The 18,325-nt window shown below is 42.5% G+C and overlaps 1 protein-coding gene across 1 annotated transcript; it reads left to right on the top strand.

Annotated features, from left to right (window-relative positions):
- Nucleotides 1-7,276: 7,276 nt before the first annotated feature.
- Nucleotides 7,277-13,248, top strand: LOC110980190 (gamma-crystallin N-like). Its single transcript, XM_022236606.2, has 7 exons — nucleotides 7,277-7,399; nucleotides 8,034-8,067; nucleotides 8,505-8,626; nucleotides 9,640-9,766; nucleotides 11,183-11,325; nucleotides 11,788-11,914; nucleotides 12,115-13,248. The coding sequence occupies exons 2-7, from the start codon at nucleotides 8,056-8,058 to the stop codon at nucleotides 12,625-12,627; spliced, it is 1,044 nt and encodes a 347-aa protein (XP_022092298.2). The 5' UTR covers nucleotides 7,277-7,399; nucleotides 8,034-8,055; the 3' UTR covers nucleotides 12,628-13,248.
- The last annotated feature ends 5,077 nt before the right edge of the window (nucleotides 13,249-18,325 follow it).

Genomic DNA, 18,325 nt, shown 5'->3' with positions numbered 1-18,325 from the left:
TAGTTTCCAGCTCGGTGTATTTCTTTCCCAAAAAGTCCCAAATTGCGGGCCTATTTTGGATAGAGGCGGGCGGCTACATTCAGAGCTTAACGCGTAGTTTTACTATTATTTTGGGGTATCGTCGGGGAAAGAAGAATAAAAAAAATCCCCTGTACCTGGCTAACCCCCATAAAAACTGAAAAAAAATTATCATCCGCCCATAACCTTGAATTTTCAGTGAAAAACGGAGGCCAACCTCTTCCCTTCGAGTCAACAGGCGGTGCTATTTCGGTCTACTGTTTTCTATGGGCGCGTACTTGGTGTAGTGCCACCTTAAAAACTCAACGCGTGCGCTAGCCTTTGATCGAGGCGACGGTGCAGGTGACGCCTGATTTCCTTCCACGCCGCCCCGCTCAACATTATACGAAGAGACCGCTCATGCCAAAGTACACATTTACAAAAAGCACAGTAAATTTTTTCCAAGTTTGGTTATGACCTATATTTTTCCAAATTCGTTATTACTAGATATTTTCAAGTTTAATACTATTTTTGGAAAAATCGTTTTAATGAGACACATTTTCTAAGTTCATTTATAACCACAGAGATACAATGAACAGGTACTCCAAGAAGAACTCGTTTATGTACATTTCCCGCGGTTCGCGGTAAAGCGGGAGATTGTTGTCTTGTAAACTCGAATTACAACTAGAATGAAGGTTCTGATTGGTCAATGAGCAGGTGTGTTATGTAATCAGGAATGTCAGGATGGGAGTTCTTTTAAAGGGGGTCCTCCTCGAGGCGCGGCGCGTCTGACGGCATGCGGGAGAGTCCCTGAGCGGCTAAGGACGAGTTTGTTGGGACCGAAGTATATCGTCCCCCAAGAAAGTTGGTCTTCGTCAAGATGATGGCTAATCTGATTGGTCGAAACTAAATGAAGTAACCCAGACAGACCTGACTTGAAATAAACTTCACCTGGACACCTGACTTATACAACAATTAATAAGCGGCTGGTTTATTCATCAACACACTCAACCAATATATCAGCAGATAGCGCTATTGACGGGGAGACTGTGTGATTATACGTGACTGGACTTCGCCCAGAGCAGTGAACACCACAATTAATTGTGGACATCCAGTGCCGACTCGGGGACTTTAGCAAGTCTACGGGGCTTATTGTCAGGGCTGCGCTATACGCATCTTACGTCACGAGATAGCAATCTGCCCTTGCATCGACCGCAAGCTCCTATGAGGAACTATACCGAACCACCAATTAGCCCCTCAACCTACCGAGCCGGCCCCTCAACGACACATGCACCACTCGGGGCTTAGGCACAGTAACACTAGGCTAGGTGACTTTAACCCTTGCACAGGATTTTCGACCCTTACCCCAGGATCAGCCCTTGATCAGGACCAAAGCGAAGCAGCGCAAGATGGCGAACTTCACCGTAAATACACGTAAAACGTTGAAATCACACAGGTGCCATTTGAGCAAGTGATACGCCTGCGCAATGCACATTGGGTGCGTTCGATTAACTTCCCTGAATACAGCAGTGTTACACGCAAGGGAAGCCTCGAAATGAGGGTAATCGAACGCCGCAGGGTGTTTTCAAAGGCATTCTGGGAAAAAGGTCAAGTCCCCGCCACGTTCCATCATGTACGTCCATGCTCGAACAGTCCATTACACTCGGGCTGCCTCCAGAGACCCGCTCGCCAGCTGGGGTAGTGGTGGCTGACACCAGGGCAGGCACGAACATCACGTGATGGCTAAAACGAACGCTCTCGAAGTTTGACTTACACGTGTAAGCTAATCGAACGCACCATTAATGCACAGGCGCAGGGCTAGCGGCAGGCACATGCACGTGGTGAGCCTGCGCCCAAGATTATCGTAAACTGCGCAGGCGTATCACTCGCTCCAATGGCGCCCATGGTAATTACGTCTTTTGGGCAGAGTTATCCATGATCAGGACGACTTAACCTTGCCTGCGCGCGCCTTTTATAGCCTTTGCGCTCCTGTGACCACGCGCGCCCGCGTACGCGCTCACGTGACCAAGCAGTGACTTTCGCTTCCCTAGCGTATAGCACTACGCACAAGGCGGAGCCTATGCGCTGCGCTCGCTTAACACACAGCTAGCTATGCGCGCCTAATACATCTGCCTCTGTCACTGGGCAGAGCGCCATCTATAACTTCGTACCGCGCCTAGTGACTAGCGCCCTCTGTCATGTCACAGTATTCTCTATTGTGTTTAAAATTAAGGACAACGTAAGAGAGTTACAGTACATTTTGCATCCAGACTGGGGTATGCAGACAAAAGTACAAATGAAAATTTCCTAATGTAATCTACTAAGAGAATATTTCCGTGACATGGCTGACTGACGACTTATTTTATATTGAGCCACTGATGTAAATTTTCCATAATAGAATTTGAAATCTTATATACAAAAAAAGTTTATAGTACATGTAGGCCTACGTGCCATAAATGGTAATCATGCCGATAGCCAAAAAAAAAAAAAGCCAGGAACGAGCGTCAATTCTCGTGCTGCGCTAACGCCAAATTAAGAGAGATGAGTTTAGTGTTTATAGTGTATGTACAAAGAAAACAGTTGTTTTCACATGTGTTACGATACAAACAAGATTTAAATACTCATTTCCATGAAGTAACAAGGAAATGTTAGTTTGTTCTTTCTTTAGAAAAACCTCTCAGCAATATTTTCTGGAGGGACCGGAGCTAACGCTTTTTCAGTGTCACGCAAGGCATTGTCAAAAGGGCAGAAGAAAAATTCGTCCTTCAGAAATTCCCCCAACAAAATGTTAAATATTGGCCATTGCTATTTTCCAAGGAGAGATAAGTAAAAGTGAAACTTACTCCAAGAAAAGGCAACCAAAAAAAGGACAATTTGCTTTGTACACATGATGCAGATCTGTGGAGCCACTACTATGCCTTGGATGGCATCACACTTTAGCTCATGAATATGTAAAAGTTTAGTTAGCATAAGACCAAATGGTAGACTTTCTTGCTATTACCGCCACGTGGAGATGGAAATTGCAGTAACATTGCAAACAAGTTGAATTCCTACACGCATTCCAGTCATACGAATCCAATTCCATGTCTCCTTTAATTCAAGTGGCAATCGTAAACCAGCTCTTAAATAATCCCTACACAATTATAAGTACATCAGGTAATTCCTTTTTATGTTGACTATCCACGGCCACCACATCCCTCCTCGCCTCTTCCTGATTTAATCCCCAGAACGTGTACGAAATTATAACGACCAAACAGCGCCTGGTCTTTGTTGCAAGACCCTCGCATCGCTTTTAGCCGAAATGGATTAATGCAGATCACAGAGGGCTCTGTTTAATTGGATTCGTTGTGACTTTGAACGAAATCATCTTCCTGTGTGACAGGCGTGGGCGTAAATCCTGGGGGATGGGGGCACGGACGTAGGTAAAAAAAACTTGGACTTGCAACGTCTTTGTATGAATTAGAAGCCAACCAGCGGCCATCTTACCGAGCCAAATACAAATGCGCCGGTTGGCAAGCTTCTATTGACGCCAGGGAGAACAAAGGCGGGCATTGCCGGGCAAGCTTTGTATTCGGCTTGGTAAAATGGCCGCTTGTGGATTCAGTGATCTTTATAATCTGATTAAGGGCATTACAAGTCCAGATTTTTTAAAAATTAATATACGTCCAGGGATGGGGTTACATCCCCCCCACCAAACACCTTTTTAAACCTGGGATGGCTGTTGAATCCTCCACCACCTTTTCATGGCAACGCTCAAAAGAAGGAAAGTGAATAAAAATAAAGCCATAAATATGCCAATTTGGTGTACGTTTCTGCAGGGAGTAATACAGAATGTATTTCTGTATCATGAACATCACCCCCAGCGTCATGTAGTGTCACAGCTACCCCCCCCCACCAGTTTTACAAATGTCCACGGTCGGTCAAGAATACTCCACAAAAAGCCTTTTGCGAGTTAAATTTGAATGACATCTGGTACACCGAGTTCTTAAAAATCACGTGAACATAATAATTGGAATTCTCAAAAGCTACTGTTGCTATAACTCATGATTCGGGGCAAGCTTTTCCTCTCATAAGAGACGCCTTGCAACAATACACTGTTCTCAATGGAAAAGAAGGGCACAAAAAACAGTCCATTCCAGAGATGGTGGTTAAGCAAAAATTGCCCCGAATCACGAGGTATAGCACTGAACACTGTCTTTAGTCTGGGGAATTCAAATTGTTATGTTTATGTCTAATCAGATGACTCAGTGTACCAGATTTTATTCAAATTTAAATCGCAAATGGCTTATTCTCCACCCCCTATTCCCATTTCCCGGCACAAACTTACGCCACTGGTGACAGGGGTTGCAAACAGGTAAATAAGCTGCTGTCGACAACATTGATAAATACCCCCACTTCAAAACATCAGGAACAAAACTCACAAGTCTGTCGTGTGTTCAAGACACATATCAAATTAATGCTCATTGCCTCATCTTTCATTTTTCCTTTCAGTTTTTAGTGGATGGACCAATAACTTGAGATGATCACCTCTCAAAACAGACATGAAGCCCATCGCCATTTTGAAAATTGATATTAATACTCAATCGCCAAATAAGGCCCCGGTTGTCCTGTACTTTCAGAGATACAACTGTGTAGGAATTCATTCTGATAGCTTCCTTCTTTCTTTTTTAACAAACCATCCAAAATCAAAATCAACCCCAACATAACAAGAATTGCAAGATAAAGAGGGTCAAAAAAACATTGGATCTCGGCAAACAGGACTGTTTCCTTTTTCGACATTTCCCTTAAAGTTCAGATATAGTGCAGTAAATAATGACTTCCAAAAAGAAAGAAGAAGTTGCACAATGTCATTTCATTAAAGGCAAAAGGTAGCCACATGTGACAATTCCCTGCACCTGCGAGATATCGAGGCCAGCACCCACTGTATCAGGGCTATGTTTCAAGTTCTTTTTTTTTTACCGTCTAAAAACACTAATTCAAGGAAAACACAACGCCCATAAACACCAAGAGCGAGCTCAGCCCTGTATCACTTTGAAAAAAGTGATTTGTGTTTTGGGGTGGGGGGTGTTACTGGCTACCTTTAGCTGCGTTCCTTGTTATGTCAGGGTTCACAGGTTTGAATACTGGGATAATGGTATATGAATGGTTCAATTTTTATTTAATAAAACTAATTCACCGCTTGACAGATGCGTATGTGCGTGTAGTGCGTGTATGTAATGCGTGCTTCTTCCGTTCGACCCCGTTCTTCCGTTCACGCTGTGACACAGTTCAGTGTCATTGTACAAAGGACTGTGGTGGAATTTTACAATCTTTCATCTCGATTATTTTAACGATCTAATTTTCAGAAAATTAGGGATTGTGCTCGAAAATGACGAATTTTGCTGAATGATAAAATCTCTGACAGACGGCATTCACTGAAAAGAGCATTTTCCTACATTTCTATTGTTTAATAATAATTATTCATTAATCTTTCCAGAGTATACTCTTTCCAGGTTCTTCTAAGAACCACAATTACTCATATGAGATCTATTCCTTCGCATGGTGCTACCACAAGCCTTTCCACCTATTGCTGTCTTTCACCACGAATAGCCTGAAATTCCACCCGACATTGTCCTAGTTGACGAAGTTATGCTGCTATCCGAGGGTAAACATGACTCAGTAGTTCAGTAGGATGTTTGGTAGAGGTCGAGGAACGCTTGTGTTCCGGTTAAAGCAAAAGGAAGTATCAAATACTTTCTCTCTCATTTTTGTAGGGGAAAAGTTGTATCTTTTACTCGTGAGGGAATCAAAAGTTTCCCAAATCTGTCCAGTGAAATCAAGTATAAATACGAGTTTTGTAAGCAACAATCAAGAAAAATAATACTGGTGAGCAAAAGAATAAATACTACAGACATCATGCCGCGCCACCCCTTCCAAAGGTCCGAACGACATGCTGAAGTATAACTTCTAATAAGCAAGCATAATTGGCTCAGTAACCACAGCCAGGCTTGCTTTGAACAGTAACCATGTCATAAGATAAACGTGTGCTCTGAAAATTGCTCCGTCGTGTTGAGCCTTTTTTGGTGTGAGTTTGAAAAGCTTGAATAGACCTCTTCACTAATAAATTCATAATTATGCACGCATCCGTACAAATGGCCTCGGCTGCAAGAAGTGTGAGCGGGCCCCTGAGAAGGTACAAGGCCTTGACTTTGACGATCATTTTCTCTCAAGTTTTCCGGCTTTTTTCAGTTTTTTCTTCAGAAATACCATTAAATCGTTTTGGTCTCAGTTTGTAATCTAAGCAGGATTTTTAGTGCTCTGTGAAAAGACTTAATATATATAATTATCGTGATTTTTTTGGAGCCAACCCGTGTATTTGTAAACACGGTGCTGATGTTCAATGTATACGCTGCACCCATTCGATTCGCTGCTTTCTGCACTTGGGAAATCTGGAGATCCAGATCCCTTTCTCTTGGGAATCTGCTCTTTGTCTTGTCGTACAACCCCAAACACATCAACAGGGTACAATTTTCGGTATCACTTCAAGCTGTGACCAAGTTCAATGGTAAGCGAGCTATGTACGTACAGTACATTTACATTCGGAACGTCAGTCGTGCACAATGCACAAGACTCCAAGAACACTAACGATGTAATTTATACAACTTATGATGGAAGGGGGCATACTAAGAGACGGCGATCTTGTACGCACAAGAATAATTACGATAAAGTCTTTTTTTACAGAGCACTAAAAATCCTGCTCAGATTAGAAACAATATCAAAACGATTTAATGGGATTTTCTGGAGAATAAGAATGAACAAAGCCAGAAAACCTGAGAGAAAACGATCATTAATGTTCAATGGCCCGCTCACACTTCTTGCCGCCAAGGCCATTTGTGTCCATTGGTGCATGATTAGTAAAAAGGTCTATACACGTGGCGTATTCAGTGTTTGCAAAATGTTGACGTGTATTCTTCATCTTTCCGACATAGTAAAACTGTTCTTTAAAAAGGTGTGCTTTTCCAATTCTGATTCTTTATCCGATTTGGAGGGCCATTCTCGGCAACGAAGCCCAATTTTACCCCAAACGCTACGTATCACGTGTGTCTATTGTAAATTAAGCCCAATGTGCAAAATCTCACACGTCATGGCGACATTTCGAGGAGGAAATGTTCCCCAGGTGGTGTGATGGCCACAAAGCTGGTGTGAAGGACCTTATTGTTCCTTCCTGACCGCCACCAGCTGCCCTGCGGCCTTCACAGGCAGTATCAGATCACCCTGTCCCGGCCAATCACAAAATAACTGCGATTTCGTTGGCTCTGTGAGCAGGAAGCAGCTCGCAACTTTAAAAGCAGGGGTCGGGCTGCCTTGCCCGTACTCGCACAGCTCCCGACGGTAGATCGAGTCGAATTTTCCTATTTCCAAGGTGAGTGTCATTTTAATTATCAAATGAACAACATGTACATTTAAAGATCACCAAGATACTGACTGGAGCGAGACTGAACCGTATACTTTTATAGGCGCCCTACCACCCGCATGGCAGTTTTTAATTGTTCATATCGACAGGCTTAACAAAATTATGACGATCAATGACATCCGTACGAGAACTTTTATAGACGAGCACTAAGTTAAACTGGCGTGTAGGCCTAAGACTTCCCGTGGTATAAACCATGCAATCCTACTGCAATCGTCCTAAAAAGGGAAAGGCTGGAAAATGAAATTGCACAAATCAATAATGCATCCGGGGAGGGGGGCATTGGGCAAAACACATTTTCCCCCAAATAATGAGAGAAAAGCGATTTGGGGGAAGATTTCCCCTAATTCCTTCCCACATCGATCCGCACTTTACAAATATAACCCTCCTTTTTGAAATTGGCTATTTCTTTATATGACTTTTGCAGGAGCCTAGGTTTAATCATGTAGTTACAAAAGAACATCAGGTCACTATCGTTTGGCATGGCAGCAATTTATTTAGAATAAAGCCACATTATTTCAGCTATGCTTGGTGCCAAAGATGACTCAACACCCTTTTGATCGATACATTTTCTCTTGCATTACAGCATTGGCCTAAAACCCGGCAAAATGACGTCACAGGTTAGTATTTTATCTCACTGTGACCAGGGCAACATCCATCAGCGTATCTGTATTTAGCGAACTTAAATGCCAAATGCCAAAAATATAACTTGAGGCGCTGCGCAGCAAATCTTTTTGATAATTGCAATGCATGAGAGGATTAGATTACGAATAAGCCATAGATTTTAAGCATGGAATTAAGTGTGAATTAATCAAAAACACTCCTAGAAACATAGGAAAATCTCGTTAAAAGGGGAAAAATTATGAACATGTGAGAAAGCACCATTTTGACCACGTTGTTTTAAGAGTCAAATTAATCGGTGATAGATGTCCTGGCTCATTTTTGTCGTTCCTCTTTGAGCTCTTCGCTGATTAATATTACGGATCGGCGCAGAAACGGCCGGGTGCTCTCGATTCATCAGGCTTTAAAAGCCGACGTTTTGTGCTTCTTTTGTTAGATTACCATATACCAAGATACTGACTTCAAGGGAGCTTCAAGAGAAGTTACTGGAGACATCAGCAACCTGAACTCCATTGGTTTCAATGACAGAGTGTCGTCTATCAAAGTCGTCGGCAGTGTGTAGGTATCAAAAATAACAAATACTAAAACATAATTAACTCAGAGAAAAATTATCACGTTTTTGTTTGTTCCCACTCAGTTATAAAGAAATACTTGAACACTGAAGCTCTGAAGCCAAACTATGCTTGTGTATGAAACATCGCATTTGGCGTTGGCATCAACGGAGAAAAGGAGGATACAGTCCAGGAATTACAGAAATTCAAGGACAGGAAATGGCTGTGATCCCAGGGGTACACCAGTTGTAAATTGACAAAACTTTCTTGTATCGGTATTTTTTAATAGTGTATATTCCCCAGTTGGAAAGTTTCCACAAGAACATCGAGACACAATGAAATGTCGGTAATACCTGTGACTGCGGCCTTCAAGGAACTGAACATTTTCGGCCATCAATGAACTGAACATTTTCGGCCATCAATGAAATGAACATTTTTAGACATCCAATGCAAACAAACATCAGTTATTTATACCATTAATAATAAACCTACCTCATCAACCAAGAACGTACAAAAAATCTATTTGACTTTAGCCGGGAATACTCCATGACTGTATGCGTGCGATTAAAATAAGTGTTATACAAACAACCTTTTCGAAGAAACGCTCACTAAAAATTCTATTCACTATTTATAAATTATATCTCTCGAGAAAAGGATTTTAAGCTTCTTAAGCACACTAAACCTCAAATAATAAATTTGATATCATGAAACATAAAATCTATAAACTAGCCTGCATGGCACATCCAGCGCAAAATCTCACATGGAAGATACATGAAAGAAAATAACACCCAGGAACTGGTCACAGAAGCACCAACTGAAGTCTAGCTAGTCTTGTTCATACACACGTATGTTATAAGCACATGCTCAAGACAGTCTGGCAATGATGATGTGAGTTAAAGAAAAATCGATGTTCAATCCGGTCGAGGTCCGAGATGTCCTGGTCTGAAATGTGCGGATGCGACTTGATCTCGGTATCTATGGAAAAGCTCGCCCTCACCAATATTTTTATTCAACCCGCAGGTGGGTAGGATATGAGCATACCAACTATAGCGGTCGGCAGTATATCTTGGAAGAAGGCGAATATCGTAATTGGGGTGCCTGGAAAGGTTCTAATGATCAACTCTCCTCGCTGAAGAAGTTAAACCCGGTGAGTATGACCCCAGTCGGCTTCAGGGACTTTTTTTGATATAAAGTATTTTTTGATTCTTGTGAGATTTAAAAAATTGCACGATAGAAGAAGCAATCCGGATGAGATGATGTAAGTATCTTTTTGCGACAACACATAAGCTTGGCATCTTCATTGCGATCCCCGAAAGCGTTTTGTTATCACCCATACCCACCCACAATCAGCATAACGGGAAGTTGCCTTCCCAAGGGTTAGCCTACAACTGGAAGCGACTATGGAAATAGAGTTGACTCCTGGTGGCGCGCTTCCGGAACCCTTGCATATAGAACAAGATACGTGCAACAATTTTAGAATTTGCAATTTCTTTCGTTCGTTTTGTAGAAAAACTACCTCGGAAAAAGGCCTGTGTCAAATATTTGCCGGCAAAGTTATTTATAGAAACTGGGAAAGTTGTTAACCTGAAAAAGAAATATCCTGCAAAATTGAACCTCTCACTTCCGAAAATCTAACATTGGCCTATATGAAGACCAATGCAATTTGGTGTTCATATACGCAGATGAACAATTACCAAATTATTTAAAGTAGTCTTTCGGTAAAAGCTAAAATAAAAAAAGATCAAAATATTTTAAATTAAGCAATTTATAATGTTAAAGGGGTAATCTGAATTTACGAAAGGTTCCACAGTTTAAGCGTTGCTTACGAGAACGGCGTCAGGTCGGCACGACTGAATCTAAAACCCATTGACTGTAGGTAGGTAAATATTTGCAACGTTGTGCAATCTCGTTTTCACTTACGCTCATGAACTGAAAACAAACGGACATGCACAAGGAGACCTAGGAACAATATTGCCGGAAGTAAAAATTCGTTGATGGAGTTTGTTTTTACCCCGTCTCCGTGTGGCATTTCCCAAAATATTACTTGAGGAACACAAAGGTGAAGTTCCGACATCAGCGGTTCTTAGGGTGGTTTCAGTTTAATAGGAATCATCATGGGACGGCCCCATGTAAACCCCCATAGGTAGAAGACGCGAGGGTTCCTGGAGCTCATTGGGTGACCTTTTATTTTCAGGTTCTGTATAGAAACACCTGTTGATGAGGTTGATTTAAAATGAATTGTGTTTAAATCTGTTCAAACCTGGGCTTGTGTTGACATGGCTCGCGACTGTGGTAATTGGTAAGGAAGGTCACAGTATCGAATTCATGTGTCCTTCAAAACATGCAAAACAGACGCTGAACATAAATCATGCCGAACAGCCATGTACGCATCGTTTAAAGCTTACAAAGAAAAACCATCCAAACAAAACACCCCTTGAAGCCAAATGCGATCAGGCAAAGACAAGAATAACAAAGCAAACAAAACACGTCATCGTTTTGGTACATCGGTGAATGCAAATATCGATGATATCCACCATACAACTCTCCCTCATTTGAATCGTAGGACATCGGTGACGAGCCACAGATAACGCTGTACCAACATACTAATTACGGTGGGAGAGCTGTGACCTTCACCTATGGGATAGAGAACTTGAAATACTACAGCTTCAACGACGAAGTGTCGTCCGCAAAAGTCAAGAGTGGCATGTGAGTGAAAATAAATCTTCGTTTACCTTTATAGGGATATTTTACAATGCTTCAAAGAGTTCCGTTCATTTCATTAAAGGGCCTCTGATCACGTGTTAGAGGGTTATTTTCACGACACGACCTCACGGCTAAGATAAACGTTCCACTGCACAGTCGATTAGTGGCATTATGGGAAGGCTCTTGACACAGACAAGGTTGTGGGAACTAGATATGATTTGTTCGGGAGAAGCCACGTGAAACAAACTTTGAATGTTTGATTTTTATGCAGCAGGAAGAATAATTTACAGGAAACGGACGGAGTGTCCACTTCAAGGTGAAGCGTCCCTTTCAGTTCATTCGTCTAAGCATTAGCTCCTTCAGGGAAACAGACTTGTGCTAATTACTCATTCTGAGTGAATTGTGGTTAGATTGTGCAGTTTGGGCAGCAGTCTTGATGTTACTTCCTTTAATTAAAAAACGCAGCTGGATCTTGTTTGAGCATTCAAACTACAACGGTAGACAGTACGTTGTCACCGAAGGGTCATACCCTAACTGGAACAGCTGGCAAGGGTCCAACGATCAGATCTCATCGCTCCGACCGATCAAAGAAGTAAGTTCATTATTTAGGCCTACACGCTTGAAATGATTTCAGTTTTTTGCTGGGGCAAAAGCAGTCCTTTGTCACTACACACAAGAGAGCTTCCTTTGGATTCTGGGAACACATTCGAACTAGTTACTTTCTCGCCTTATTTCCAAGGCATGACCGGTCTGCAGAGGATTAATATTTTTCATGGTTTCTACTGTGTCCAGCCGTTCTTACCCACTGAGGTGCTGAGCATGGAGTTTGACATCGCTGATGGACTCCTCAACTCTACCCCCAAAGCCCTGGTCAACCTGTCCCAGCGTAATGACTCCAGCGTAGACCAGGTCGCCACCTGGGGCACCTCACGCACCGTCACGACCACTAAAACCTACGAGTGGAGCTGGAATAACTCCACCACCATCAGCGTAGAGACGACGTTCAAGACCGGTGTGCCCGTCATTGCCGACGGGGAGATTACCATTGGAGTGGAGAACACCTTCTCCATCGGCGAGAATCGAGGCGAGGAGAACACACAGTCGGAGGAGTGGAACTTTAATCTTCCAGCCACCGTCAAGGCCAAGACCATGCTGCGTGTGCAGGTCCTCATCCAGCAAGGTAAGATTGATGTGCCCTTCTCGGCCATCTTGCAGAAGGGCAACAGACGCTGGAAGGAGGTGGGAACTTACCGTGGCACGCAGAGCTACAACTTGCAGGTAGATTACACAGAAACACCCCTGTAAAGCGTTCACGCTCAAGCCGAATGACGCAGGACAAAATACATAGAAAAACAGAAATTCTAAGTAAGGAAATGGAAAATTTAGCTAACCGATTATCGTAAACGCTGGCATCTCAATGGAAAGAGTAGTCTAGTGGTAGTGAAATAAGTACAAGTTTCTATACAATCGTTACATTATCTGCGTTTATACTTTTTGAAAATATGTTTTATTTTACTTCACAATAGGATTTTGATCAAAGTAGAATAGATTTCTGCTTCTAGCGGCAGTAATTTGTGGCAGGAAACAGTTAACTGAGTAACAAACGTTTGGAAATGGGCTAGTTTTTCAACCAGTTCTTGAAGCCATTAGCATAAAGTAAATGAGTTATGAACAGATCTTGTACTCGTGTTTTTTTCTTTCGGTACACTGATGGAACTCGGATTATTTGAAAAAGATATATGATTTATCGTAAACGTTTTCCTGGCAACAAACATATTAGTCCTGTTACATTCCGCAGCTGTTTCTACTTTGCATTTGGATTACTGATACGGTGCTCCCGACAAAATTAAAACTATATCAAATGATTTCGAACTCTTTATTTAGGTGGTCATTAAAGTTGTGAATAAAGCGTGATATTTTCCCATATGTCGGTGACAAGTGACGTTATTTGCACCAGAATTCGCACTTCTAAACTAAACCACATAGGTTGAGTTACTAATGCATTTGTCTGATTTCCGAGTTGTTGTGATGAACATCATTGGAACGATGATTAAAAACAAGACAGAATTTTTTGCACAAGCAGATGTGCCCTGGTGTCAGCCACCACTACCCCCGCTGGCGAGCGGGTCTCTGGAGGCTGCCTGGATGTAATGACGCCACGGATAGACTGTTCGGGCATGGACATGATGGAACGTGGCGGGGACTTGACCTATTTCCCAGAAATAGGTCAAGTCCCAGGCTTCCCTTGGTGTAACACTGGTGTAGTCAGGGAAGCTAATCGAACGCACCTGGTGCTATGATGCACGTTTCTGAGTGTTTAACCAAGTCTTGTACATATTTGATGAAGGAATAGAGCCTTAAAAATTGGCAGATTTCGCTGCTGCTACGAACGATACTGTCAAAATCGTTGACTTCTGTTATAGCTAGTTTTTAGCGATTCATTGTCAAAAACGTGGTAAAATGATAATTGTCTAAAATCACAAGAAATTCACATCCGAAAACACGGCAAAATTTTCCTCTTTTTCAATGCGGCCACAGTTTCAATATACACTCTACAGAAAGTTTATGGCCTACTCAAAAATGTATTTTTTTTTAATCCACAAATTTCTCAAGCTGACTCAGGGCGCAACCTTTTTTGAAATGTTGACACATTTTATCAGAACGAGCTTCTTAACGCGCTTGCCGCCTTGACAGGCACACTGAATTCCAGGCCACTGATTGGTTGATGAACTTCGTCACAAATATGCATACAGAACCCGGATGTACTTGCGCTTGTAAACAAACGGAGCACACGATGCTGCTAGTTTTACATGTATTGCCTCGGTAGATTCAGGTTTCCAATTGTACGTTGTTGCTGAGAAAATTGTTATTTTACTTGAAATCCTTGTTTGGGGGTTCTGTTCTTCAAATATTTTTTTCAATCGGCTTTAGTCCAGTAAGATTTCTCACTACATTTTAGTGGTTTTGACATTTATTTTTGATGTACAACATGACAAACACAAAATACACACAGGCTTTCCGAGAGGGTTCCTGCAAAGCTCTTCATAGTTTCACATTTCTTTGATCTGTAGTAGAAGTTTCAGTAATCGTTCTCTAGCTGGGTCAGGTCACAGCATTTTAACGTACACCTAAACACAACCTATCTTTATAGTTTCAAATTATTGCCAGTACCTCACATAGTATGGACAAACTTCATATCACTCGATTGAGAAAACTGTACTCTCTCTTCATACTACGCCATCTTAACAGACAGCTGAATACTTTCTAAACGTCTTGTTCATAACAAACTTTGGTCGAACTGTCGCTTTTTCAAGCGCAAGTCTCCGCGCTCAAACCGCATGTGTGGGTCTGCAAAGAAATTATTATAGCGGCCGCTGCCAACTGACTGGCTTGTTTTGTCATCATGTCTGCTGGGACTTGTTATGGACGAATCCAAGCTCGTAATTACGCCATGCTCAAGATTGTAATCATAGGTGCCGCCAAAACTTTTCGAGGGGGAAACTAAGTATTTTGGCGAGGGAATCACTTTTTCCAAGGGACAATTTCCAGGGGCCAAGCACTCATCAGTAAAGAATTATAAATCACTTACAGTGGAAGATAGCCAATTTCGATTTTTGTTTACTATTTTGTTTTGTTTTGCTGTTCCTTTTTATCTCTTTCGTATGTCTTTTGCTTTTTTTTCTTTCTCACTTTATTTTCCTTATTAATTGTTTCCTGTTTTATTCGACGTCCACGATTGTAATCGCAAAAACTATTGTAACAGGTCATGTTAAGAAGAATTGCGGAGGATCGGTACGTTGGTACTACACTGTATTATGGTTCATAAAAGACTATGAAATGCACGCGTTACGGTCGCATCACATTAGGATTGCGACTTATGATATAAATATCACAGTTCATATTTTGGGTATTTGTTCTCTGCCGCCAGAAACGCAAAATGTCATAACTGACTTTAAAAAGTCCGACTTTAGCCAAATAACCACCGCTGATTTGGAATTTTCGAGCGCATCTGAGTAGATCACTCGCTGACTCCTGAGGACTACTGAAGAGAACTGCGCATGTTCTTCGTGCATCTCTTCCACCATTTATTTACTCCAGTATGCCGCAGTGAAACATGGCGAGTCTGTGGGTTATCAGCTATCTGGCGGTGGCGATCACTGTGTACAAAGAATGTCTGGGATCTTCAACATTGGAGCTGGTAACCGCGCTTCGTCTATGGAGCCGACAGGAGCAGTTAATCGAATTACGGTCTGTAGGGACTTGGATGTGCTTCTTGCTCACGTTATCCAATGCATCTACATTAAATTACTTCATCTTAAAAACTAATTACACCTCCTTGTATATGGTAATTTACTGTTACGCAAGAAATCTATTCAATTACTTTGTTATTTCAAAAATTGAAAACCAACAAAATAAAGCAGACCTTCTCTGCGCACGTGCGTAAGCAATCTCGTTAATACAACTTCATTACGACAATGGGGGGGGGGGTGCGGTCGCTGTGAAATCTCCAAGTTCATCGACTTAATTGGTTAAACTCAGTTACATAGCGCAATCAGTAGAGTCCGGAATACAACCGAGTCTCCAGCAAGGAAATGTATCCTTAATGTGATTTGAATGGCTTTAAGGTTGAAAATTCACACTTCATCAGAACCTCTATGTGGGAAAAAGAGGGGCAGTCAGGTTGGAGTTGTGGCTCTTTCCTCGCCTTTCCCTCTGCAGCCCAGGATCGATTCCCATACAGTTCGGTCCACCTGTGGTTTTCTGTTTGGTAGTACCCGGGAAATTCTCATTGTCTCTCTACAGACTTCATCAGGCCTCTGAGCTACAGTGTCAGGGGTGCATTTGAAGATTCCTGGCTTTTACTAATAGATATACTTAATGATAATAAAAAATGGGCTTGAATTTTGAGCCAGACATGCTCTGTAAGATAGGCCTATACTTCGCGGCTTTGAGTGCTTTGAGTACTGAGTAACGCCGCACTCGATGTTCACTTTTTATACAAGCTAGTCTTACGGCAGAAGGCTTTTGTTGTCTAGAACACATGAAACATGGGCATCGGTAGGATTTTTTTCCCGGGGAAGGGGCAAACCACTTTTTAAAACCAACTAAATGGTTGTTGAGGCTATGACCACGAACATACGTGAGCTCATACTACGAACTTAGAAACCTATTTTGAGTTCTCTCGTGCACTGCCTATGACCTGATTGGTCAGTTTTGCACGAAAGACATGAGCAGCGGATGGTGGTCACTTTTTGAGGGAGTATGTCTCTCCTCCGTACTTTTTCCAGATCCCCAAATGGCGTGGGGCACAACTGTCCCACCCCCCTTTTGAAAATCAACCCCCTGCCGTTGACAAAGGAACACGATTGGTCAACTTACAGAAACAAGACTGAATATTCATATCATCATATGGAACGCATACGTTGAATTTGGCCAACGGACGGGGGTATTTACTCTAGGTATCCTTTTAGAATTGAAGGAAAGACGTTTTAAAGCAAATGAATAAATCAATTCTGTTGCTTTGGCAAACGCGAGTTTTATTAATCAAACTTAAAGTAATCGGACCTCAGCAAGGCTCACAAAAATGTCTTTAGAAGAACGCATATTCGCATCATCACATGTGAAGAATAATTACCCTTGCAAAAAATGGACTTATTTACGCAGTTTTGATTGGCTGTGTCGACCAAAAATGGCATGTGGACCGATATTCGCACCAGCATCCTGAACAGTGTTGGGACTGGTCGGTAGGACGAATAAAAAGGCCAAAGGGTTTGCGGACAGGGTGATTCGAGGCCCAGTGGCTCGATCTGCTGAGGGAGGGAAACTGTGGCTACCGGGCCAATACAACGACTTGATTTCAAGTCCAAGCTCAGCATCAGTTTTATGAAATGACCTCTCTTGGAAGCGTAGCTTGGAATGAATGCCTGTCTTCAAATATCTCTCTAGTAGCCAGTGGCACAGCTGACGTTGGAGAGCGTTCCATCCTGCAGGGGGCTGGCCCGATAGTTGTTATGGTAGTTGGTTTACCTGGTAACTCGTAGTCGTCGTGGCGCGTCGCAAAAGCATGCGTAACACACCAATGTTTATCTGGCAAATGTAGCTATTGCTGACTTGATTTTCTTGATCGTCTCTGGTTTCAACTTTCTGCCCCTTAAATCATCATTCTCCACGATAATCTCAGCGTGTACATTTATGTTGTTTGCAACAACACCGTACTATTCGAGCATGTTGACGGTTTCGCTGGTTGCACGGGATCGATTTTACGCAGTTTGCAGGTCGATAAAGTACCGACCCAGATCAAGCATCCAGAGAAGCCTGAAACGTGTGGCTGGAGCCTGGTGTTGCAGCCTCAATTACAGCACTATTGCGATTTCAGAAGGTATCATGACTTCGAAATCTTGTCCAGCTTTTTCTCCGGATCCACCAAAGAGTCCCTTTGTCGGCAGCTGCGACACGACGGACGCGTCTGAGCCGTCCTCAAATCTCAGTGACGTCTTCAAAGTCGTACCGTTCGTCGTTTGTCTGGCACTGAACTGCTTACTGTATGCGCACACCATCAAGACTCTCAGAGATCGGTTTGTGCTTCACACCAATCGTCCCAGGAAGGAGGTGCCCGTATGGATCAGACAGATTCACAAGTCGTGGGTCCGAATCACCAAGATGCTTGCTTTCAACAACCCGGTGTTCTTCGTCTGTAACATGCTGAGGTGTGTCACTCTTATTTGTGGTTACATCCACGACACCCTTGGCGTTACCCGATGGGATGTCGACGAAACTGCTTACGCCCTCACGGGCTGTCTGCTCCTTCTGAACTCCTCCATCAACCTATTAATTTACAGCTTTACCAAAAAAAAATACAGACAAGCTTTCTGAGAAGCGTTCCTTCCGTGCCGTTCATCCTCTGTGGCAAGTCAGAGTATACCCTCACTTCTGAGACTAAATATGAGTCAAATGATCTGATTAACACTCAACGCTGCTGTCACAATTCTCATGCAATGGCCTC

The sequence above is a fragment of the Acanthaster planci genome, linkage group LG07 (genome assembly GCF_054643075.1).
Source record: "Acanthaster planci isolate LZ-2023a linkage group LG07, COTS_SCS, whole genome shotgun sequence".
Taxonomy (NCBI): Eukaryota; Metazoa; Echinodermata; class Asteroidea; order Valvatida; family Acanthasteridae; genus Acanthaster; species Acanthaster planci.
Note: the sequence above shows the minus strand (reverse complement) of the source record. Positions and strands in the feature narration are given on the sequence as shown.

Excerpts from the sequence above, each read along its gene's own strand:
- LOC110980190 (XM_022236606.2), top strand. Across the intron at positions 11,326-11,787 it reads GCAAAAGTCAAGAGTGGCAT|CTGGATCTTGTTTGAGCATT; the intron begins GTGAGTGAAAAT and ends TAAAAAACGCAG. Across the intron at positions 11,915-12,114 it reads CGCTCCGACCGATCAAAGAA|CCGTTCTTACCCACTGAGGT; the intron begins GTAAGTTCATTA and ends TACTGTGTCCAG.